This window comes from Rhagoletis pomonella, unplaced genomic scaffold (assembly GCF_013731165.1).
Source record: "Rhagoletis pomonella isolate Grant_MI unplaced genomic scaffold, Rhpom_1.0 Rhpom_scaffold_00006, whole genome shotgun sequence".
Lineage (NCBI taxonomy): Eukaryota > Metazoa > Arthropoda > Insecta > Diptera > Tephritidae > Rhagoletis > Rhagoletis pomonella.
Genome location: NW_023458560.1, coordinates 36,396,747 through 36,423,145, shown reverse-complemented (window position 1 = coordinate 36,423,145; position 26,399 = coordinate 36,396,747). Strand labels below are relative to the sequence as shown.

Genomic DNA, 26,399 nt, shown 5'->3' with positions numbered 1-26,399 from the left:
TTCAAAAATATATTTTTTTAGGGATTTTAGTAGAAAATCCCGTAACTTACATTTAGGAGGCATTTCCACTCCAACCACGTACATGTATGCCATTAGTATTGGTGTCACTTTTGAATTGATTTTTTCGTTTCAACTAATTTTAAAATTGAAAAATGTTCTGCACACCAGCATCAAAATACCTTTCTAATGATGTATAATTATTTATACCTTAGAAGTATAGTTTAGCCGTAAAAGGAGTGTAAAGAAAAACTGATTGCCAATTTAAATATAAAATATAAGATGTACAAATTTGTTCAAATGTACCAATCGTGTGACGCTGCCTTTATAGTAGTTCGAAAATGCCAGAATATGTGTTTTTTACTCTCAAAAATAAAAATAAACAATTGAGAGAAATGTCGATATGGCATATTTCCCTCGAGCCAAGTACATATATACCAGTTTTAGCCACGCTCTTTGCCTTCCTATACTAACAAATACTGCGCTAGTGCTACATTTTGTACGGCTTTTGTAGCTCGAGTTGTATCATACATATGTCTTTCAGTATTCGAATATCAGAGATAATGACGGCGATCTATCGGTTAAATAATACTCCATGTCACACTCGATGGTACTTTTTGGATATGTTATTCAGCAGTTGAACTCTAACAATAGCTACGCTAAATTTTTTCGCCAAATTTCTGTAGAAATCAGTGGGGCCTAAAAGTATACAACATGAAAAAGTAACAGACGCAATGTGTAATCAGCCAAATCTGGGAGTATGAAGGGCATGTAACTAGATTTTGCATGCTGTTATGCGCCCCTTCAATTATTTTGGAGATTTTTGGCGATCTTTTGGCGATTTTGGGCGATTTGGAGATTAGCGATAACGATTTGGTATACCAGCTTGACTACACTAATATTAGAGGTGTTTAAAAATTTTATTGTGTGGTGATTAGAGGATACCTGTAAACATAAATATGTATGTATATATAGTTTACCTTAATTCACAAAGGCCTTAACCAACACTTTTTTCTAAATTGCGTTTTTTCCAAATGTTGGTAGGATGTATTAAATAAAAATTTTAAGGTCTTAGTACCAAAAACACCGGAGTTACATGCAATTTTTTAAAAAGTCCTAGCTGTATTTGATACTATTTTTGTTTTTTGCTTGTCCTATAAAATTAAAAATTTGTTGATTAGGGCCTCCGTGAATTAAGGTGACGATATGTATTTTGGTTATGATTTAAAGTGTTGGTTAGGGTGTCTGCCACCGGAGATTTCCGCCCATTCCTAGCCAGCTCATCGACTGTGTAGTTACCCACAATTTACAATCTCCGTACAATTCATTTATCCTAAATATATGTCCAAGTATTTTTCTGCGAAATTAAAACACTTCACGCTCTATCTACGGAACTGTATGCAAACTACAAATTAATTGCACGACATTTACACTTTTTTGATTACTCACCAATTCTATCAAACAATTCACCACCAGCTGCATATTCCAAAAACAAATACTCCACATCATCGTGTGAACGTTTGCCAAAATAACGTAGAATATGCTTATCCTGTAGTAGTTTCTGTATGCAAACTTCTTTGCGTACGGAGAGCATAGCATCCGGATGCTTCTTCAAATCGACCATTTTCATAGCAACAGCCTCGCCGGTTTGACGATTAATCAACAATTTTACTCTGCAAAAAAAGGAAGAAAATGCAAAGGACAAAATAAATAAAAGAGCGGTTCAAGTAGAAGACAATGTGTAAAGGAAAAAATAAAAAAAATAAAAAATAAATTTAAAAACAAAAGTCTACACTACACACTGCTTCAAATGAAATAAATGCTGCACTGGTTTGTTATACGTATCTACTACCTAGCACGTAGTAGTATACAGCAATGTGGCAGAAGACTGGATAAGCGGAAGGATTGCTGCGAATGCTTAGCTTGGAATAAACGGTTGCAGAGTCGTTTGGCAGTTTGGTCTTCGACCGACTGGTGTGATAAACACGAGTTGATACTACAACTATACATGTATGTTTGTATTTAGGTATACTCTCTACAGGTCACTAGTCGTATCTTTCGCACTCGGGGTAGTAAAATTGTACCTACAACAATTTTGTCATTTGGGGTATTCTCTAAATCTTGCAAAACCCTTGCATGGTGTACGTATTACACGATTTGCAAAATTTTCCCCATAGGAAAACCGGTTCTGCTGTGCAATCCTTGCACCGTGCAAGGGTTTTGCAAGACATAGAGAATAACCTTAACGTGTTTTTTGTTTTTTGTATGAGCACTATTTTCATATTGTTTTTGTTACATTTAACTATTGTTATTTGCGTGGGGGTTGTAAATGCAAACAACTTATATACTAAATGGCGAATTCCTTTACGAACAAAAGAGAACAGAAAAAAGTTAATAGACTTAAAAAGTGTAGTCAATTTGCGGCTAGAAAATTTCCTAATATGCATGAAATTGCAGAAAAGACAGCAAACTAGAACTAAAAACAATACAAATAGACATACAGACTTGTTTACATATGTATCTATGTTAATATCCAGTAAAATGAGACTTGCCGAAATTGTTTCAGCAAACGAAAAATGAGTTTTGTAGCATTGCTGAATGACATAGAAATTGTAGCGCATGCGCATAATAGTGCAAATTTTTCATGTTTTCGCAAAATGTATAAATATGAGTACATTATTTTTATGCAAAAAATATCGTGAAATTATAGTATGTAAATGTGTTCTCTTTTATAAGTAAATAAAATTTTAGAGCCAGCTCTATTCATCAAATTCAATGTCCTTTTCCCGCATCCTTATTTATAATTAAGAAAACCTTTTCCAATTTAATATCTAAATACTTGAAGATAAAAAAATTAAAGACATTATTATTTTGTATCATTTTATATCTAGGTACTCACTCGCCATAAGCGCCCTCGCCAAGTGTTTGCGCAAGTGTCCAACCTTCGACGAACTCGCGAGCGCTGCTGTCACCGCCATCACCATTGCTTTCCGGCTTTAGCGAGTCAACAGACAAAGGCATTATCGAGGCGGACATGTCGGTGGGTGGGTGGTTCGTGTGTGTGTGTGTGTGTGCTACCGGTCGTGTCTTCCTTGACTTCACAAAATTATGTCGCTTTACAACACAAAGTTTTGCAATTTTTTTTTCCTATACAGTGCAATTGACTTCGTTGGTTTGGCTTATGACTAACGTTGGTGTACACTGACTTATGTTTGTTGGTGCATATTTGTTGACAACGGCATGTCGTCTGGGTTCGCCGTCGCCGTTACTGCCGTTCCCGCTGTCGTGATGGTGATGGTTTTTCCGCTAAAGTTAAAGATATTTTATTAGAATGATGTTTGTTGAAGAAATTGGTTTTCGTCGAGTGCAACCAATATGTTACGTTGGGCATGCTGATGGTTTTGTGTCGAGCGAAGGGGGAGACTGATAAAGTTTCGCTAACATTTTTACGACGCATTTGTTTTTAAATAAGAAGCTTAAATGCCCTTTGAAATAAAATTTAAACTTTGGCTCTTAGTTTTATGTTGAACGTAAACAGAAATTAGTTTATGCAAGAAATATTTTAAATTTTCTGTGCTACGTGTAGCGATCGTTGATACTGAGGAAAACGATCATACTACTTGTGTACATATGTACATCAAAAGTTCCCACGACAGTCGGATTTTCGTAACCCGAACGACCCAGATTCATATCTGGCCAAGGACTGCTACTCCAGCATTACTCCTCAAAAACCCTTTGCGGAATTTTCTTGTTTGGTCACGCCGTTGAAGACAGATGCCTATGGCAGTATGTATTTCCAGTGAGTGAAATGGTCAAAATCATTTTTAAAGTCAAGGTTTTGCCACCTAAATATTTTGCCTTTTCTCCATGCCAAATGACTTTTATCAGGTGAGATAACATAGAACCGACCATCTTGAGATTGTCGCAAGATACGAAATATATCTTTTAAAACGTTTATGAGTTCTTTACTGCCAGATATATACAAATTTCTGTTGCGAAATCCATAGCCAAACTCTTCAACACGTGCAGCAAGAAAATTAGTCCAGAACTCGACGGGCATGCGGATGACGCAAAAATACCGCTCAGCCGATTACCCAAAGAATTTGGGAGTCACGTTCAATAGCCTTTTCTCTTTCTCAGCCACTTGGAAAAAAACTACCTACCAGGACCAAAGCCCTCAAAGCGCAACAGGGCAGCACCTAGGAAGCCGACAAACAAACTATGTTAGTAACTAAAAGACAATCGACCTGTCGGTGGAAAAGGAAGAGACGATACGCAGTCTTCAAAGGGTTTAAACGCATATCTACAAACGGCTGCAGGCTACCATTTAATGTCGTCCGAGCATGACCTTGTCGACAGGAGGCCAAATTCATGCGATTCAAGAAATTTTGCGTGTGATATCATCATGGAAACTACCCCAACAACACCCTGCTTTGTTAAATGGTAACTTCAGTGGAGAACGACAACATCATGCTGGGTATTGACCGCCGCCCATTAGCATTGAAGAAGCAAAGCTGTCGAGAGGCAGCCGATGCAACCCTGGACGGCTCAATTCCGGTTGGTACCACCACATGCTTTATAGCTTCCTCTCTCTCGGCTAGAGCGGAGTGGTGGCAAGCACTTTGCCAGCAATACAGGAATAATAATAGAATGCGCCAATCAATGTTATCACCGCCCTAAGCTCAACGAGCCAGAGGATGAAGATGGCAAAACCTTCAAGTAGGAAGCATTTCACCGTAATAGGCCAAGCTCAGTTTGTTAAATGACATTGCCGAGGCAAAAGCACAAATATTTTTTTTTAGCTAATCTATAACGAAGTATTTGCTCGGCTCGAACAACTTATAGGCGATTTAGACTGTTTTTGCTGATTTTGAAATAATGTTCGTAAACTTGCATAACTCGAAGACAGCAAATTTTCGTCAGTCCCTCTGTGTGATTGTTCTTTGTTGTTGGGTTTTTAAGTAGCCGGGTACACAGTGGTCTTGAAACAATGATAGGTATGACTAAAATGCCAACCAAAACTGCTTGCATACCAGTTTTGGAACGCACCCATAGACCAATATGCCGTTGGAATTAAAATCATATCTGCTCCTATGCCTAAAATATTGTCAAATGAAAATTTGGAAAAAATTTAACTGCAATTGTTAGTATTTCTTGTTCAACAGAGTATTCTAAAGTTATCGTTTTGTATATTAGTGTAAAAAAAAAACAGATAGTATTTTTCTCCAAGATAATATTTCTGGTGTAAGCTATTTGATTGCACATCATGTCTTCTATAAGTCATCCACAACATAAGTGTAATCACGAAGAGAACAGATTTAAAGTGTGCGCGCCTTGTGGGAGAAATATTAAATTCGGATCGTCAAAATCTTCAGAATTTAATATAACCGCAAAATTGGAGTGTCTTATTAAAAAATACGTTAGTGAAAATTTTAGATTAACCAATTCGAAGTCCCCATTAGGCATTTGTGGTACATGTCTTAGGGTTTTCTGTGACCGAGATAAGGATATGCCAAATGCAACGCGGCCTCTTCCTAACATGCCTAACTATGAAGATTCGACAAAAAAAAAACAACAACCAGTTCATGCTCTTGTTATATCTGCCTCACTGCTCCGGCAACCAGCCATCCAAAAGTTATACAAGGGAGAGCACATACCTTAAATGTATTGAGTGAAATAAACTCCACCAATGGGTTGACTGCTTTGTCAGTTGGGTCAGAATTAAAAAATCATGTGCGTAAACTCGCTAAAGCCTTCCGAAGCACAGAAATGTCGGAAACATTAAAAATTCACGTGCTTTTAAATCATTTGGAACATTGTCTGCATTTTTTAGGCAATGACGCCTTCGGAAAGTGGTCGGAGCAAGCTGGAGAATCCATTCATGGCGTATTTTTAAGATTTTGGCTCAATTATAAAGTTAATTCGATTAACGACCCTAAATATATAATCAATTAAAAAAAAACTGTAGTTGAATTTTCATGAAAACACATATGAATTTATATAAAATAATATTTTATATTGACTTTGTAAATTTATAAAATTTATGCAATGAGAATTATTAAAATATGCAATTATGTAATATTATCTCTTGAATAACTAAGTTAAAATATTTTATGGTTATAACGTAAGAAAGTGTTATAATTATATTACCATAGACCTTCGCGATTATACAACTGGATTTGGAAAGTTCTAGATCAACATTTTATAATATTTTAAGCATAGGAGCAGATGGAATTTTATTTTCAACGAAATTTTGATCTATGATTATGTACAAAGACAGTTATGAAAGCCGTTTTGGTTGGCATTTTAGTCATAGCTATGGTTGCTTCAAGACCACTGTGGGTTCTCACTTCGATTTTGAAAGCGCAGAGCTGAAAATAGAACAAAGAAAGAAACATTTATGAAAAAGCATTTCACGAAAATATTTTACTGGTGTATAAAACATGTACATATGTATGTAAATAAATTTTAGCAAAAGTATAAATATAGTAATAACATATCGACCATTAAAATAACCTTCAAAAATTATATTTTTTTTTACCTGAAAAGAGAATGCACAAATTTTTAACCTATATTTTTACTGCGCAATAGTCGCATGAACCGAAATTTAAGGAGCCCTAACCACCAAAAAAACCTAAGCGCCATATTATTTTTTTTAATTTTTTTTTGATGCAGAAATGCATCTACATACATGCCTTAGGAGCAGTTCTGTATCAAAAATAAATTTTTAGAAAACATATCGCTTAGCCACCTTATTTTGGCGATTAGTGCTCAATGTATTGAAATTTTAATTTTAAAAATCTGCTGTTTTCTGGTCAAAACAAAAGAAAAACTTCTATTTCGTGGGACATTTTAAAGGACAAGGTATTTGTTTCATACAACATGACTATTTTTCTATTAATTCGCTATCTATTCTCGTTCTGGGGATGTTTAATTTTGTCCCAAAAAGGTTCATTTTCCGCACTGGGGGTCGTCTGTCAGCAAGCGCAAAAAACATCTGTCGTTCAGAGACGGCGATAAAGTGTTGTTTCCAAAAAAACTCGATGGGGAATTTGTATGCAGTTACAACAACAGCAAAAACAACTGGGTAAAGATAGTCGAGGCCATTCAAAGAATCCAGTGCTTTATATTTGTAACATGAAACATGAACTTAGGTATAAATATAAATCAAGTATAAGCACGAGATATGTCTACCTATTCGTTTTGCGTAGGAAAAGCATAAATACCAAAATGAGCTAAATTTTTATTCACTGGATCTTTCCAGCTTAACTCAGTAATCACCTGCTACGACCGCATCGAATAATTTGTTTCGCTGATGCTGGCGACCAATGGAGTCATTGGCTTCATTTAATGCACTCATGTACATAAGAGCAAATCTTACGAGTTGTTACATTTTTCGACAATTTTGGTCGAAAATGGTGGCACACTTATCTTAGAAAGCGCATCATCTTCAGTTTTGTATAAAGAACGATATTCCATCGCGAAATTGTATTTAAATGATATATGCACCCATGATAAAAACATAGCAAGGTAGAAGCGTTCTCTCAATTTGTCGGCCATGATTTTTTTTTGAAGTTTGCCAACATTTTAAAATCATATAAAAGTGAAAATAAAAAATTGAAATTGTTCGAAATTGTTGTTGCTTGAGATTGAAAATGAAAATGTGTGTGTGAGTTTGTGAGTAAATTTAAAAATTAAATTGTTTGGAAACGTCAAGAATTTTAAAAGTGACTCTCAGCGTTTTAGAATGAATTACGAGTGTGGCAATAAAAATTGTAAAAATGGAATTTTAGTTTCTCAATCATAGTAATCTTTTACTCAATGCAATTTTTTTTTTCATTTGGTGGCACACTAGTTTTATTACACTTATTACACGTATCTTAAATTATTAAAATAAAAAAAAAAAAATCGTTAAATTTCAAAAATTACAAAATGCATGCTGCCATTTTTTATTTATTTAATTTTTTTAATTTGGTGATATACTCTTGAAACTTCACAGATATGCTGTATTTGGTGCCAATGTCCATTGTCTCTAATATGAACATTCTATTTGAAAACTTCCCCGTTATTAAAAAAAAAAACAATTTTTTTTTGCTTTATTTGTTAGAAAGGGAGAGATCAATCTACTCACAATTTTGATGAACATTTGACGTGTTTTTGTTAATGTTTGGTAAGGAAATGTATGTATATAGTTTTAAGGATTTTGTTGTAGTATGAACTACATATCGACACCTGAGTGGAAGATCGACCGATCTCGAAAATGCCCTACTTCAGAATTTGATTGAAGAACGCCCTATTTCATAATTGTATTGAAAAACACTCGATCTCAGAATTTGGTTGAAGAATGCCCTATCTCAGCTGCCGATTTAAAAACGCTCTATCTCAGCACATTTTCAATGTATTTTCAGCTGAGGTAGGGCGTTCTTCAACTAAATTCTGAGATGGGGTGTTTTTCAATCAAATTCTGAAATAGACCGCTCTTGAAAAGTTTTCGGAGATAGCACCTTTTCGAACTGACTGCCGAGATAGGTCATTCTTCCACTCAGGTGTCGATATATTTGTATTAAAAATTAATAGATTTTAAATAAAACAAAATATTTTAAAAATATGAAAACAAATTTACTGTACGAGTTTGACTGACACTCTATGTTAAAATAACGTGATTGACCAGAAAATCTAACTCACGCACGTTGACGCCAGCAAAAAGTTCAGTTATGGACGATGGCGGAGGTTCCGCGATTTTCTCTCAAAACCGCTCACGTTCTCGTGTGAAAAGCGTGACACGACGACGGATTACGTAGAAAGTCACATGCATTGCCCATCTCTAATTTCAAGTCATAATTTGCAGTAAGCGAGATTTTACTACAAATTTTTATTACCATTTATTAGAACGCTTTACTTTATTCCCAGATTAAATTATTAACCCAGCCGTAACATACGATTAATCTTTAATGACCCTTGTGTACAAATACAAGTGAGATATCTTAGCAATAGACGTCATCCTGGGCCACAGCTGCGATCATCTGTTTTTTAGAGTTGCTTATTTTGGTCTAAAGTGCGCTTTTTTGACCTGAGTTGCATTAAATAGTCTCTTAAAACTTGGTAGTATTTGTTGTTCAAAAGGTAACATATATGCCCAAAAACTTGAAAAATATTAGATGATTGCTTTTTAAAAATGCTATTTATAAAATTTGGTTTTGATTGCGACATTAGAAATATTCAGATTATAAAAGTGTTTCACATATGTTTTAAGATTTTAAAGCTTTTAAAATGTACGGTAGAATGCAACAATGTGCTTGAATTTGTTTGCTTCTTCGTCAGCTTATTCGTTTGCAGACTAGAAAAATGGCGAACAGCCATCAAAATACTGATTCAAAATACACACAAATGGGTGCGCGCAGCAAAATTCAGCCCTAATGGTAAGTTCATTTCATCGTGCGGCGACAAGTTAAGAATTTGCGATACATTTTCAGGCGAATGTATGCGAACGTTCACCGGGGGAAGAGGTACGGGACGACAGCTGGCATGGCATCCAGACGGCAATCTGGTGGCTTTAGCATTAAGTTGTAACCGCGTTAAGATATTTGACAAAGCTGAAGGCGAGCTAATACAGTGCATTCGTCGCCGGAGAATGATGTTGCATTTCACCCAAGTGGAAATTTCTTGGTGACTGGCGGCGATGACGATACAATAAGATTGCTTGATTTATTAGAAGGTCGGCCAATTTATACACGGTAGTAGTGCACTTTAGCGGAACCATATAAAATACATTTTTTCCTGTATTCAACAGTTGCCCGTTTGGAAATCTAATTTGCATACATTTGATGCCAATAGCGCGCAACAAACAAGCCAGTTCTCAAAGAGCCCAAATTGATTTTAGTCATGCAACAGCTCCACATAACTCCGCCATAGACACACCAGTTGCTGGAGTACCAAAAAGCTGTGATGACAGTATTTTAATTGATCCACGACAATCGGTGGCATATGGAATGCGTGATGGAAATTTTCTGGTGCTTGATAGCCAATATACTACAAGAGTGAAACGCTACAAGTGAAACGCTGTGATAGTATTTTTTCTCAAATTTTCATCTTTTATTTGCAGTTACATTAAGAAGCTCATAGAGGACAGAGCGGTTGGTGAGGAAGGTGTCGAGTTACTGCTGTACTGCAACTGGGAAAATCCGCATTTCGCACGTGCTCCACTCGTATGGAATAGTAGCTTATGTCGAAAGGCTGGATTTAGTATAATGCGGCATTCGCAGCATACCCTCACTGGCGCCGAGCCGTTGAAGAAATTTTGGATAAATAAACGTGCAAGAAATAGTTCCGATACTAGCACGTCCATATTCTTGTTAAGGGTCATCAAAAAATTCCTTGTGTTGTAAATAATAAAGGGAATGCCGGATTATACTAAAGCCAGCTTCCCGACATAAACTACTATTCCATACGAACACAGAAATATAAATGTATCTAAAACTGAATAACTCAAATCAAATTGGATTGCATTTGCATAATATACCTAATATTGGAATCTGTTTTGATCGTAAAAAATACAACTTGCAATCATTTAGATTATAGTTTTGAAAGAAATTGATTGCAATCGTAAATTATGTAAAAATTGTCAATAACAATCTGCCTAAAATTTATTTTCCCCATGTAACGGTTATAAAATACGTTAAATCCGCACTATCTGCATTAACAAAAAATATACATTGGAATATTTAAAATAAACCGATTCATATTTATTTTCTAATAATAATTGTTTCTTAATTGAAAGTATTTAATACTAATATAATGTAGTGATTAATGTTTTAAAATGAATTCGCAATATGTCCGCAGCTCAGGTTGATTTAAAGAAATCCGTTTAAATTTTTCGAATTACATCTACTTGAATACAGGATTGTATACAAATGGTAGTTCCGTAAATATTTAAAATATGTTAGTTCATTCAATATTTGCATCTGGGCCAATAAATAATAACAAATATAGCCGAAAAAAAACAAAGTTTCAATTAAAACGAGTTTTTATAACCCCCCATAAAATTCCGATTAATTTTAAATACGAAAATAACGATATTTTTTCATGGAGATTTATTTTTTTAATATACCTTGTTTATACCTACACAAAAACCGGATTAGCAAAAAACCGATTGGACTCAACATATATTTCTTTACAGCATTTATCCCCCTGTCTTTATAGCGCACTCGATAAAGTCTTATTCAAAAGTAAACAAAATTGCTATTTTTAAACGACATTTTTTTAATAAATAATTTGCGCGGTTGACCGAAATGGAAACAAACAATAATTGTAATTTATTATAACAATAATACGAATTTAAAACGGGCTGTATAAAGAAAACCAGCCTATTGTCACTTCACTTTCCAATGGTGCTGATTGCTGGAAGAATTATTTAGCGATTTAGAGCATAATCAACGCAATATATGCACATAAATATGTATTATTTCACAGATCTCAGGGTCAGCTTAGAAATACGTTACCAAAATTATATAAAATTTAAGTAGGAATTATTTTTATTTATAACGTAAAAGCGCTATCTGACCCAATCTGATAAGTATATTTCCCCTAAAGTTAACCCATTTTATTTAATTTGTCTCTCGTGAAAATATATATTTTATTTAAAATTTTCAGATATGTACATATATTTTAAATTTCTGCTTTAATTTTTGTCTCCTTTTAATATTTAATTAGATACCTTAAGATTAAAATAAGCTTAAAACGAAACAGCACAGCAACCCTTTTCTGTTCATCTTGAGAACACAAAACCCTCTTTTGTTAAAATTCGGCGCTGCACAAAATCCTGGCTTTTATATTTTCCAACAAAATACCACTTCGCAACCCTGGATTTTCACGAAGCGTTTCATTCGGGTCGTAGTTTGGCTACTTCGGGCCATTCGGTGTTGTATGCCATATTGGCTGCCATATTGTTCACACTGTCATCGCCATATTGAACACCCTGTCAACTATCTGTCAACCCTAAGATATCTCACTTGTATTCTTCCACAATGTTAATGACTGAATGCTATTTTAAGCTTTTTATTATACCAAAAAAAAATATAACCGAAAACCTGATTGCTAGATTTATAAATGGCGGGCAGAAAAGTGAAAAAGTAAGAGAAGCAACACACCAAAGCATCATCATCGGCCACGCTGAACACCTTGCACTCACATACAAACATACATACACACACGCACACGCTTCCTATCGACTGCAGAAGAAAGGAACGCTTGAAGCAGCAGACAACGATTTACCAATATGTAATTGGAAATTCGGGCGTTGGAGCAATATGACGAACATCCACATATGTATGTATGTCTGCATTATGTTGGGCTATCGCCAAACCCAACCCGCTGAGTACATAGCGAATACAAATAGAGCCATCAAATTGGTGAACTTACCCGGAGCACGAATGCCAAGAGCAAGAAAAATGAAGCAAAGAATAGCAACGTGTGGGCGCATAGCTCAGCAAACCGAGAGCGGCACCAGCATCACAGAGTGAAAAGAGCAAAGCTTACAAAATCAGACAGTCGAGTGCTCCATTCGAGTTTACCACCATCGCGCATTAGCGCTAGCAAAAAAAAAATACATGCATACATATATATAACACAAAAGCAGCGTATGTTTAAAATAAATTTAAAAAGTGCTAAAGCTATATTATGCAAAAACCATACGAACTTGTGCAAAAAAGGAATTCGAAGCACTTTTCTTCTTTTGCAGGTATGCATGTATGTATGTATGTTGGTCTGCTGCGTTGCCGTTGACGATTTTTGCCAACCGACATACCACAATTTTTTACCTTCTCCACGACTCATTTTCAACCTTTACCCACACCTCCACTCAACGAGTAACGAGTATTAGAGGTTTTATATAGCGGCAAAACATACTAAATCAGCGGCTACGGAGATGACGTTTTAAATACATATGTAAATAAATACAGAGGAGTGGGAGAGTTGAAAGAGAAATGAACTTTGTTGCTGGGGGGCGCGAATGTGCGCAACGATGGAGCACAAAATGGCAAGTGGCTAAGGGAGTACGGGGCGTAAGGAGCTGATGTAGATATGTGTACCTGAAAACTGCGCGATAACCAAGGAAGGAATAGTTTGCAGGAATAAGAAATGAGCGGCTGGAGGCTGCAGTGTATAAGTAGTTGTGTTAAGCTGCGGAATAGCAAAAGCAACACCTTCGCTCGCGATATATTTTTTCGATATAAAACATTATTTTAATATCTTTTGTGACGTGTGGCGCTGTATGTATGTACATACTAACCACAGACAAGTCAGTTTGTTAAAGTATTCAAGCTGTGATGATGATGAAGGCCTATTTTTAAACAATATTTACTAACCAAGCGGTTATTGTCTTTTTATTTTATTAATGTATGTATGTACATTAGATTGCATCACTCTCCATACAAAAAAATCGGTACTGTTTTTCCTTCAGAACTATCTAGAACTAACTAGAAATCGTTTATATTTTAAAACATCCGCCAAAATATTACGGAAAAATATCAAGATTTACGTGAGCTGGACATATTTGGAATAACCTCAAAAAATCAATTTAAAAAAAAAAATAGTCTTTTTTCCAAAAAATTACCTCAGATGCTAGAAGAGTTTAAGTTTGAAAGTCCTGCATAAAAGTGTTTAAACATTTTATAAACAGAATCAAAATAATGAGATTTTTGAAGGTATGTATGCATATTCAGATCGCCCCAACTCACGTTAATCTTAATATTTTTCGCAAAAGCCTCAAAATATAATAGACTGTATAACTCCGGTGGGAAGGCCGCAACTTTTTATGATGATGCATCCTAATGTATGTATGTACATTAGGGCGCAGTAATTTAATTTCGAAAAGTGTATGGCAGGCATATTCGAATTCTACGTTCGGTTCTAAGCAAAAATGGTGAACGAAGGACTATATACTAAATTGAGGTTTGACCCTCCCAATTTATAAAAAGAAAAATCAGTGCAATATAATTTTTTCTGAACGAAATTAGATTTCTTTTACAAAGTTTTGTGTTTTCTTCATATTTAAGAAACAACTGCACAAAACCGTGAAAACAGAAAAAAAAAAATTTGGTACAATGAGAAATAAATTTCGACCAAAATAGTTACAATATACTAATTTTTCTTTTGAAAATTGGGAGGGTCAAACGTAATTTTTGGTATATAGTGTTTTCGCCACTTTTTGATAGTATTAATCGTACAATTTGAATTTCCTATACACTTTCTTCGAAAATTTTGCTGCGAACAAATTACTCCGCTCTAATGTACATACATATGTATGCATGCACGTCTGTACAAACGAGCACTTAGCAAGCCAATCGACCGTCCAACCAACCTAACGTCGAAAATGTGGCTTACATACGGCGTGCAAAATCTTCATTTCGGCACTGAGGTTAGCTGGCTGGTTGGCTACCTCACTTTCTGGTCCATTTTGAAGCTGCCAGCAGCAAAGAAAAAAAAATTATTTTAACTCGTTGTAACTACTCTCTTGCCTTCTTAATCTTTGTTATGTCTTTGCTGCCTTCGTCGACTACCTCCAACTCGCACAGAATGTAGTCACCGTGTAGGGAGGAGGAGGATAATGATGATGTTGCGTGCTTCCACCACCAATTGCCTGCTATTCCACCTTCCTTCTCCTCCATCAAAGCTTTTGGGCAAAGCATTTCAGACAATGGCAGCCGATGCTCTGCACGCGCGTTCAACAGGCCACTACACACTATTAAATTTCCCCCCATCTTTCGAGTTGTTTCGGTGTGTTTCGGCTGCTGTACTCTTGCTGACTGCAACATCTCCACGCGTATTATTGTACTCTTTCCCTCGCGCAATCGTTAGTAACATTCAACAGTCGAGTAGTTATAGCATTTAGAATGTTAGAACCAGTGTTGCCATTTCAGCCGTTTTCCGGCTAGATTTAGCCGGTTGCGATAGCAAACAGCCGGAGAAAATTCGGTTTAGCCCGCAAACCGGTTTGCAAAAAAAACTAGCCGTTTTTAGCCGATTTTGCTATTCGCTATTCGCCTTATTTTATTAAAATTCAAATATACAAGTTTTTATTTTTACAAATTTAGTGATCCCAAATCTATTAGAAATGTCTAGTCTTATCTCTGAGAAAATTTTCATGTCGGACTGTGTTATATAAAACTGAAAAACAATCAGATAGTGAGCCGATTTCAACGTTTTTTGTTTTAAGCGAGTGACCCAAGTACATATAAACTGGGACGCGTCATTTGAGCTGATAAAAAAATTACAAATTTTGCTGAAGTTTTGCAGAATTTTCATAATTGTAGTTTGTAGTATATGTATGTTGTTTGTTAAGTAATGAGCTACATATTTGTTCATAAAAAATAATAAATATTAAATAAACTAAAGAAAAATAGGCAAAACTTGCTTCAATTTTGCGTATAACGGTACATCTTTCAGAGGTTTAAAAATATTTTGCGTCAGCGATTTGTCATCAAACTGCATTAGATCGTACTACGTACCCTATCCTCGGAAAAGCAAAAAACTTTACTTTCAAACGTTTGCTCAGTTGTACCGAATTCTGGCAGTTTGGAAACGCGCAACACTTTTAATATTTTCATCCAACTTCACTAACTTCAATTTTTTTTTTTACTTTTTCAAGAAACAAAAATTTGGCTGCTAGTGAATCTGGTTTAGTTAAATGTCATTAACTTGTTAAAAGTGAAATGGTCGGCAACAACAACGAATGTTAATAAATTAAACTACCTTGTGTGTTTGTATCATGGCGTTTTCTTTTCTCGAAATAATGTTGCCCTGTTTTCCTCAGCCCTTTCACAGCTTTACGTGTTCATTTCGCAAAATATTGCCGTCCGACTTAGCAAAAGTGCCATACTTTCTGCTAATATAGCCATTTTGCGGGACAAAAAGCAACCTACTGAAAATGTTTCAATATTTATAAGAAGGCAAAATTGTTTAATAGAAAAGAATTTATCTGTTTTTATATTTAAGTAATACAAACATGACTTCTGATGTAAAGCTTAGCTACGTATAACGAGTTTCCTTTGTTAAACAAAAATATTATTATAATATATAAAAAATTTATTTTTTAAACAAAAAAAATTCAATGGATTTACTGGTCTTACTAATTGTAATTTATGTATTTAAAAAAAAAAATTTATTCTAGTTGAAACATTTTAGCCGTTTTTTTTTTTGTCCAATCTAGCCGATCGCCCCGAAAAGTTCTGGCAACACTGATTAGAACGAACGTTTTCCTCGTCTATTTACTTGTGTGCACTACGGCTTGTGCTTAGTTGCTTCTGGCTGTTGCTGCTCGTGTTCCCAACGACATCTAGCCGGTCAGCGAAATTATTTAGTAGAATAAGTTAGTAGGAGGGAGTTCCGTAAAAGAATTTGGATTCGAATCGAAGAATACATACAGTGACCAAAATAGAAATTAGGATTCGACATTTTAGTAAGTTTTGGCTACTTTTCCTTAGTCTATTTAATGTTTATTCATTATTTTATGAAAGTAAAGCTCTTTTCCTAACAAAAACCATATCGTACCAAATGTCCAGCTTTGTGCAAAAAACTATAAAAATTAATTCTGCAATGGTTCACCAAAATTACAAACTTTTTAATTAGAATCTTTAGAAAAAAATTTTAAATTAAGTAAAATAAAGTGCGAGTGGAAAGTGTTGCTCATTTGCTTCTCTTTCAAAAAAATGGTCGCACATACTTACTTTGCATGAAAAAAATGCGTAACACCGTCAACAAAAAAAAAAAAACTTGCCAAAAATTAATGGTAAGCCTTAGCGACTTAAAATTACACTTTATTATACTAAAATTTAACGAATTTTTATAACCAATTTTACGGAGTAAAAATCTCGATAAAATTATCCTACAAATTTGTGATGTTACTAAAAGGATACTGTTTCAGAGCTAATACATCTAGGATCATTGAAGAAGCTGTAAGCTGTTGTGGAAAAAATTTGGAAAATTATTTTTTGTCCCGTATTCGGCTCTCATAAATAATGGTCAAAAATTGACTGTAAATTGTATCGTATGTGACAATGAATTTTTTCTTGTGAGCGAAATTACCATATGTGCAGAGAAATTAGAATGTGAAGACCTTTCTACAATAAAAAAATGTCATATTTAGTATTGATATTAGCTCAGCAAATTCAGACGCGGAAAAAGGCGGTATGACTTCGGTCTTAAACGCAACTATATCGTCGGCTGAGTCGAAGATCGCCCTATCTATATGTATACAAATACATAATCGGTTTCAGACAATCTAAAAATACTAGTGTATGGCTGACTTCCAAAACGTACCAATACAATATTTGGATACTATTCTACTGAGGAATTTAAAATGTTTTAATATGCAGAGTTGGGAAAATTTGCAACCACATACTTTGCATATTTAGAATATTCAATATAACAATAAATTAATTTTCGTAATTTTTGTAATTTTCCATTTTCCCAACACCAATCGCAACCAAAAACAAACGAAGCATCAATTTTGTTTCTAATGCCCTGATTACTCTAGCGATGCGTTTCGATAACTTTTCGGATGCGTTTTGGAAAAGTATACATTTTCAAGCATTTGTAGATCGGCGTTATAGAACATTATACTTTATACGTATGCAATGCAATTGACGTTTTGGAAGTTAGCTTATTTTTGTATTAATTGCGTTGAATCTGTATCATCCACAAGCAGTTATATTTTCGTATCTGATTTCTGATAATTTACAAAATTTGAAGATGGTGTGCGAATATGCATTTCGAAGAAGAGAACGATTCCTCCAACTCAAACGCTCAGCAAAAACCACAAGACACTAGTGTTGCCACTTAAACAAATTTTTTGTTGTTGAGATTGAAAACAGTAGAAATAAGTCACCCCCATGTACGGGTTTTCTCCTCATCTCACGGGTGCAATCAGCTGTGCTACGTTAACGACGAAGTATCTGGTACAGTGAAATGATAGAAAACCCGTATATGTCCGGGACGTGTACGGTTTTTGCTCTTAACAGCAAAAAAGTGATTTTGGACTTATACGGTTATCGAACTCACCGATTCAATTGAAATTCGGTCCTGATGCAGTGTATTTTCTCCGACTTAGTGCTTATCATATTTGACCATTTATCTTAATATATTTTAATTTTAATTATTTGTATATAAAAACTTAGCATTTTCTTTAACAAAAACCATATAAATCCAAGTTTTCAATTGTGCAACATTCAAAAAAAAATCAACAAACTTTCGTAAAAATTCCGAGCTTTTTATTTCGATTTTTTTAGAAATAATTTAAGTATGCAAGTATGTAAGTTTAAAGTAGCTAGGACTTACCGTTGATTTTAAGCAATTTTTTTCGTTGACGATGCCAGTCATTTTCTTTCATACAAAGTACGTTCGACGATTTTTTTATATGGAGAAAATGAGCAACACCTTTGACAAAAAAAAATTGTCAAAAATCAACGCTCAAGTTAGAGCTAATTTAATATAATGGGCTTCGTTATACGTTGACTCAAACAAGTGTTCACGTGTTATTTTTGTTTGTTTTAATGTTCACAATGTTTTTCAAGTAAATATTTGTGTTGTTGTTTTTTATAAAAATATTCTGCCTTATCGTGAGCTTTACCTGAAAAAAATCACCCGAAAATTTGTCATCCACCCATAGTAAAACCATGGAAATCAATAGTGAAAAGTGAACCGGTTCGGGGAAAATTAAACTCATGATAAGGCTGATTGTTCATGCTTTAACCCAACCCATATAAAACAAAATTTCAAACTTTATATCAAATTTAGAAAAAATTCAACAAATGCTCATCAAAATTGTATCTGAATTTTTAGAAAATTTTTGAGTATGTAGTGCAAGTGCAAGTTTCAAACAGCAAAAAAAATCGCCTTGATTTAAATTATTATTATTTTTGCTGACGGATTTTTGTAGTCTAACACCCAAATTCATAAAAAAAATAAACAGGACTTTAACTGCTTTATCGAAAATTTGTATGAAAATGTGACTTTATAGAGCAGTTTAAATCTACTTTATTTTTTATGAATAAGGCCATAAGTTTTTATATAAACAAGTAACTTTTAAGCAAAAAAACAAAACCGATTTCAATTCTCATATAAAATTTAAGAGTAGCGTTAATTTCTTCATGATCCAACGATCGGATCCAAACCAAATTAGTATGGGACCACCTCGGAGACACTAACTTTCCGATAGAAAAAGAATTATCAAAATCGGTTGACGTGGTCCCAAGTTATGCGGTAATATACATAAAAAAAAAATATGCCGACCTTCTCCTTTTATGAAGTCGGTTAAAAAATAGGAAATTAGAAGCAAGTTCAAATTAAATCACAAAAAAATCTTCTTGATTTAACCATAGGCGGCAAATGTCATTTGTAGTCAAAAGTAAGTCTTACGTGTATAGTTAATTGCCTCATCGACTTACTAAAGACATCACGCGATAGGTAAAATTCTCTCATTTACGCATCAAACGAATCTAACCTTTATAACGAAGTATTAACTAAATGTTGACCTTTTTTCAAAAATTAAAAAAAGTCAGTACCCAAATATGAATATATCGGTACAAATTTTAATGATTGCATAGCGCAAAAGTTTCTAAAAATAAACTTGCAATGCCAGTATATCTATGCACAAAGCCACAATTGAATGAGAAATCCGTAGGTAGGCAGGCAGGCACAAATAACGCAGACAATTTGAATTTAGTGCGCTCACTAACTGCCACATTCCCGAGAACAAGTCAAGCTGCTAAGTCAAAAAGAAGCCAAAAAGGCCGCTAAAAGGCGCGAGTGAGTGCGCGCGTTCACTTTGGTAAAACAAAAAAGAAAGAAAATTAAAAGCACAAAAGCGCAGCAATGCGTTGATCGTCAGCGCACCGAGTTCGATTCACAAGCGCTTTGGGCAAGTAAAACCAAGATTGAAGAAAAAGTGCCGGCAAGCGTGCCGCCGCCGCCAATCACCGCAACCACCATCCAGCAGCTAAGCTAAGCTTGCAGCCAAAAGACACGTAAGGATGTCCAACGGCCGGCCGGTTAATGGTTGGCAGGCTCGCAAAGCTGAAAAATGCCGGTGCAACAGAGCTACACTTTGGTGGCGGCGGCGGCGGCAGGCAGTTGATTGGGAGCAATCTCGTTTTGAATTGTTGTTCGACGACAACGGCATCGGTTCGAAGACAGAGCATCCGCCGTGGGCCGGCAACAACACAGCATTGACATTGCATTGCAAGCATAGCAACCAACATAGCAACAATCGACGTGAAGTCGGCAGGCAAAGCGCCTAGCATCGAGCACAAGAAGTGCATTTTTCAGACGCAGCAACGTGCAACAAACAGCGGCAATCGCCGCCTGCATTTCAATTTAACGTGTTTTTGCAATGCCGCAACGACTTGAACTTGTCGGCTTTTTTTCTTTGCTTTTTAGCATTTTAGCATTTTATTGTTTTTTTTTTTTGTTTTATGTTTTTACGTTTTTCTTTTTTGTTTGTAGATTTGTGAATTTTTCGTTGTTCGTGCGCTGCTTTCCTTGCGGCAAGACGACCATGGAAGGTACATTTTTGTAGAGGAATAGGTGCAAGTTGAGCAAAAGACGCAGCAAAAAATTGGCAAAGTGGTATTTCCAGCAATAGAAGTTTTTTTCTTCTACTACATTGCAGCGCGTCGAATGCGGCGTTGGTTGCCGAGGAGGCCGTTGCTGAGGGTATGATATCCTTTTTTAACTTGAACAATGCATATCTCTCGATTTTTGTTTTTTTTTTATTGGCGAACGCTTTCAATTAAGAACTGAAGAAGGTGAAGGGTATTAAATTGTGTGGATGTGTGTGTATGTGTGATTGCGTTTCGCGCGTGTGTGTATGTATGGTATACATGCATATGCAATGGTATGTCTTTCTGTACCTATCTGTACATAAGTATGTATAAGGTGCATAAGAGCGCCGCCGCCGCTAATATAGGGCGTGTATCCTCGCAAAGTTTGTATGGAGTTCTTTCACTAACAAAAAGTCGTTTATGAGTAGATAAAATTGAATTTATGAAATTTTATTTTTACACATTTTTTTAGTTCGACTTACGTGTTTTTTTTTGCCAACTGGAATGATCAGCGTGTATGCTCAACCGCCGGCTTAGCTCCATTTCGTTGCAAAATAATTGGCACTCAACTGTGGTTAGTCATTATTTCCATTCGCCAGCCATTTGTATCGTTTTTTCACACACTTTAACGTCCTTTTGCAGTTTGTATAAAATATTAAAAATGTGGTTTTGTTCATTCTCTTCATAATTTCTTTCCGACCGCACAGTCTGTCTACGCAACGGCAAAACTTCGACATAGCGAAAGGATAAAAAAAAAACTAAACGTAACACCGAAAACCAATCCATTTCGCATATATTCAGCTGTTGTTGTTGTTGCTGCTAGGTATCTACACCACAAAATTCCGTTTTTTTGCTATTCTTTTTTAATCACGCAAGTCTGCAGACAGGAGCAGAGCATGGAAACAGGCACCTCGAGTGCAAAAGCCAAACTACACTAACGCACCCGTGACTTCAAAATCCAGCCAACAGGCCAAAGAGATAAGCAGCAAAATTGTCAGTGCAGAATAACAAAAAAAAAATGTGCTATTGGAAATTTAAGATGATACCGATTCCTTTCGCTACGAGCAAGTGCCAAAGTTAAACTGCAAAAAAGCCAACCGCCGCGAAACGACAATTGTGTTCCGCATCATCATCTTCGCCAACGTCGACAGTCGGCTAACGCACGATCAGCAATCCAGCGAGCGTACGATTGAGCCAGCGACGAGCGAGCGCACGAACGAGTAAGGGGCCAACCACCGGTCGAATAGGATGGCATTGAATCAAGCCAACCGCCAGCCAGCCAGGCAAGTCAACAGGCGCAAGGGTGAGATGGGTTGCGGAGAAAAGGTAGACAAGATAGTCAGTCACAGCAGCGCAGCAAAAGCAGCATCCATCTCACCACTGGGGTCCATTCAGCCGGCAGCGCTGCAAACAAACAGCAGCCTTACCAAATCTCGCACATCACATTAAAACCAACGCAATTGCCCAAAGTCTTCCTTAACACACAGACTTGGCCTTCTATAACCACCGCACCACCGTATGGGTGCTACTGCTGCAGCCTCACGTGAACAAGTTCAGCTATTGCACACACTCATATATATTGATGAGCACACTCTCAGCGTCAACTTGTGCATGCCTGTGCTGCCCGACGACGACGACGACGCCGACGACAACGACTATGACTATGACGCTCGTCATCCGATCGGGGAGTCATTGCAGGTTACCAGCAGCGTCGTGTTGTGTCGTGTGCGATGCCTACACCTTAGTTATGTTTGTGCATACATATGTACATGCCAACAACAGGAATAGTTCAAAGTCTCCACCGCTGGTAATCCATTCAAGTGCAACAACAACACCACACATCTTCTCCAACCATCCGACTCCTTCAATTTTGCATATTGTTTTTTTTTCTACATCAGCATCTTAAACATCCACCAATGCCATGTTGTGCGCGCGGTTTACGCTCACGCGCGCTCTTTTGTTGGCTCCCTGCGCTTTTGGCACATTTTTGTTTGGATATTTTTTCGTAGCCTGAAACAGTTGTAGTCTCCAACCTGCAACGAAATGACGACGACTCCCTTACCACCTGTACTTCAATACATCGTACTATAGCCGAACTGTAGCTATCCTCCGCTTCCTTGGCCCTTCACAACTCCTGTTATCACGATTATCACGATTTGTTGGTTGCGCCAACAGCATCACTATCGTGGTCATAATTATCGTCACCTTCATTAGCGTTTTCATCATTGTCAGCAAAATCATCATCATCATCAGCAACATATTCTTTTCAAAATGTTTAGCTTCATGAACCTTCGTTTTGTTGCTTGGAGAGCGTTTAAGTTGCCTTCGCAGCAGCTGTGCTGCAGACAGGCGGTCGGTCGGTCAGTCATTCGAGTTGAGAGCGGTTAATGCAGTCAACCTTTGTTAATAAGTTATGTACGTCGTCATTTGGAGAATCGTTAAGGCGAAAAAAGCATCAAGGGGTTAGCAAAAGACTCGAGTAAAAGTAAAAACAAAAACTATTTGTCTTGGTACCATTTGTTACAATAACTCTTAATCACCCAGCAAACAGTAAAGCGCTAGCGAATAATTTTGCTAAAGCGCTGAAACAAGGTGTACCCAAATAAAAAAAATATTTTGGTATATAAAACAACAAAAATAATATTTGGAGATATTTTGGAAAACTGCAAAATTAAAATTAAATCGTTTTGGTCATTGAGCTTCGGACAGAGTAGTATTTATAGTCCTCCAGTGAAAAAGCTCCAGCTGCAATTTGCGGGTGAGTAACGAGCGATTCTCTCTCAAATTGGAAAATAGCCAGCAACAACTTGCAACTGTTAACTGTGGCTTAGCTCTCTCAATTTCCCCCACTTTGCTAGTTCTTTCGCGAACGCCAAATCCTGATAATGGGCCGTTTGAATATAAAACTAAGCAATTGCTTTTTCTTAAAATTTCAGACCTAAAAATTACTAAAAATTACGGTTGATTATCAAAGGGGTTTTTTGTCGCATTTGCTTCCATATAATGAATAAACACAATTTATTTTTTATATGGAAGAAAACCGTAACATCTTCGATAAAAAATCTAAAAAAATCAACCCTGAGACCCTTGCTCTTCCTCTCCGCGAACACAACCACAACTGTCAGCCAAGTAGAGAGCCGCAAAAAGGTTTTCAAATCAAAAGGTAAAGGCAGTTTCAGACTTGTCGGAACTCAAGATAGCAACGGTCTTATAGATACTGAGTGAAAAAAAGCCAAAAATTGCAGCCTGTTTTCCGGCATGGACGTCCGAAGTCGAAGTTTTTAACAGGTTCAAAATTTAGAAAATGACCATTATGTTGAACCGTTGGTAACCATGAGAGAAAGGTACATTCTTAATGCTACTTCTACATTTGGGAAGCATTCTTTGATGTTATAATCAAACCTAAGTTTGTACATCAATATTTCTTTGCTAACAACTTCTTAATTTTTTTTTCATAGTCTGTTTGAAAGTGCATGCATAAATTTTTAAATTGTATTACCTCGTTCCCTAAATTGTCATCCAAGTCGTTTTCGCATACATATCTCAAACAATTTTGTACTTTCCGCTAAAATTACTTTATCACCGAGCGTGTAAATTTGTTCATGGACAAGTTTGTAGGCCTCGATCCTCTTTCTCAGTTTACTCTTATTTGCGTATATTAAAGGCATGCAACTTTGGGCTCGAAATTTATTCGATTGTTTTTTTAATGTCATCTAATTTTTAAAAACATTTTTATTTTTTCTTTATTTTCATTTTATTTATTTAGTTTTTTATTTCATTTTTTAGTTGTTAGTTATTATTTTAAAAAGAAAAAACATATACATACATTTGTATATTTTTTCAATTAAATTTAATTTTTAAATAACTTTTTGTTAAACCACACCACAGCCACTGTTTTTAATATTTTCTTCATTTACAATTTTTATAAATCATATATTTTTGCAATCTAGGCTAGCGCCTATGTAGCCTGTGCTTAAATCCCGGCCTGATTGAGCCCGAAGCTGTGCCGACAAGCCAACAACGACATTCACCGAGAGACAAATCACCACAAACTCTTCTCCCCGTGAATGTTGTTCACCAGCCACGCATAGCAGGCGAAGAGCTTCAGCTACCAAGAGTCTGAGATTAAAACATTCTTCTTTGCATTACCGTGACATGTATAAACGGATGCACGACTTTCCTAGGAGCGCCTAAGGCCGATACATTCCTGGGTACATGACTGCACATGACCATTTCCGACTGGGTATTTTCATTTGACCACTCACACAAAGATGGTCATTCGACCACCTACATACATATGTTATTATCTCCGATATGCAACTAAAAAGCGATTAAAACGATTTTTATTAAAAGTAGTAATAACTGCTGATGAGAAGAGGATTCTTTATAACAATGTGGTACGCAATAAGTCTTAGTGCCGATATGAGGAATCGCCTCAAACAACTTCAAAGGCAGAACTTTATCAAAGAAAGCGCAAACGCTCAATGCAGTGGTATTGGAAGGGTGTGTTTTCTTTTGTCTTATGACAGTTCCAAAGATTCTGTCATCCAGAAAAATTTGGGAACTCACGACAACTCAAGACTACAACCGTTTTGGCGAAGCTTTAAACATTTGACTGCGTCGTCGTCAGACTGCCAAGCGGAGAATCAGTGCATTATTCAGTTTTTCAGTTTTCGCCAATAAAGACAGGTAGAAGGCTGCGAACCTGGAATTACGACGATCAACGAAAGATGGCAAAAGGTCATCGAACAAAGCGGAGAATACTTCATTGATTGGTGTTTTATTTGCATATAATTAAAGAATTTTGAAAAACAAAAAAAATATGCAATAACACTTTACTCCGCTCAATAATACACTGGCGGTGACGCATAACTTACCACCACAATTATTCTTTAATGAGGTAGAAGTTTGTAAATTTAAATAAAAGTCGTTTCTTGTAATACAGTTGGTATTATAATAAGAACTATATACATATGCAAATCCAAAATTTCAAGCCTAGTACAAAATTAAAAAAAAAGTTATAAAATCTTTATGAAAATCTCCAAATTTTTAGGAAAGCTTAGAGTATGCAGTTTTATAGCCCATTCAATTTTAGTAGTGCAAGTTTGAAGTAGCTCAAGATTTCGTTTGATTTTTGACATTTTTCTCCATACGATGTTGCGCATTTTCCCAGGAAAAAATTCAAAAATCAGCGAATTAGCTACAAAATTGCGTACCCGAATTTTTTCTAAAAATTTTGTTTAAATTTTTTTATGAAAATTTGATGAATTTTTTCTAAATTTTTAAACTAAAAAAAAAATTCAACAATTTTCCTCAAAATTGCAAACTTTTTTATCAGAAATTTGTTAATTCTTAAAAATAAATAAATAAACACAGTGGCAACAATATCACTTTAAAATGGAGGTGCTTTTGGTATGACCGATACTGTATATGTATGTAGTTCCGTCATCACTTGTCATTTTATTTTTATACCTTTCATGAGCATGAAATGGTATTATAACTTTGGTCCGATGTTTGTAAGTACCAGAACAAAAAGAGATAGACCCATCAAAATGTATACTTATATGATCAGAACGTCGAGCTGAGTTGATTTATCCATGTCCGTCTGTCCGTCTGTCCGTCTGTCCGTCTGTCCGTCTGTCTGTCTGTTTGTATGCAATCTAGTCTCTCAGTTTTCGAGATATCCGGATCAAATTTGGTAGGTGGGTGTATTTTTATAATGTATTAATCATTTGTCGGAACCGGAAGAATCGGACCACTATAACATATAGCTCCCATACAACTGATTGTTCAGATATGAGATTTTTC

The 26,399-nt window shown here is 35.8% G+C and overlaps 1 protein-coding gene and 1 long non-coding RNA gene across 8 annotated transcripts in view; one reads left to right on the top strand and one right to left on the bottom strand.

Moving 5' to 3' along the window:
* The window catches only part of LOC118740674 (serine/threonine-protein kinase grp-like), an 80,076-nt gene that overhangs the window by 31,454 nt on the left and 22,223 nt on the right, over positions 1 to 26,399 (bottom strand). The window contains exons 1-4 of one of the 6 annotated variants that reach the window (XM_036472291.1): positions 21,074 to 21,610; positions 6,348 to 6,368; positions 2,897 to 3,303; positions 1,447 to 1,670 (exon numbers count right to left, since the gene is read on the bottom strand). In XM_036472291.1, the coding sequence (XP_036328184.1) occupies positions 1,447 to 1,670; positions 2,897 to 3,033 (361 nt within the window). In that variant the 5' untranslated portion in view covers positions 3,034 to 3,303; positions 6,348 to 6,368; positions 21,074 to 21,610. The other 5 variants (XM_036472290.1, XM_036472292.1, XM_036472294.1 and 2 more) reach the window with 5 other exon arrangements.
* The window catches only part of LOC118740676, a 14,181-nt gene continuing 4,068 nt past the window's right edge, over positions 16,287 to 26,399 (top strand). Inside the window, exon 1 of one of the 2 annotated variants that reach the window (XR_004993174.1) lies at positions 16,287 to 16,450. This is a non-coding gene — a long non-coding RNA (uncharacterized LOC118740676). Of the gene's footprint in view, positions 16,451 to 21,823; positions 23,077 to 26,399 lie in introns of those variants that run through there. The other variant, XR_004993173.1, reaches the window with a different exon arrangement.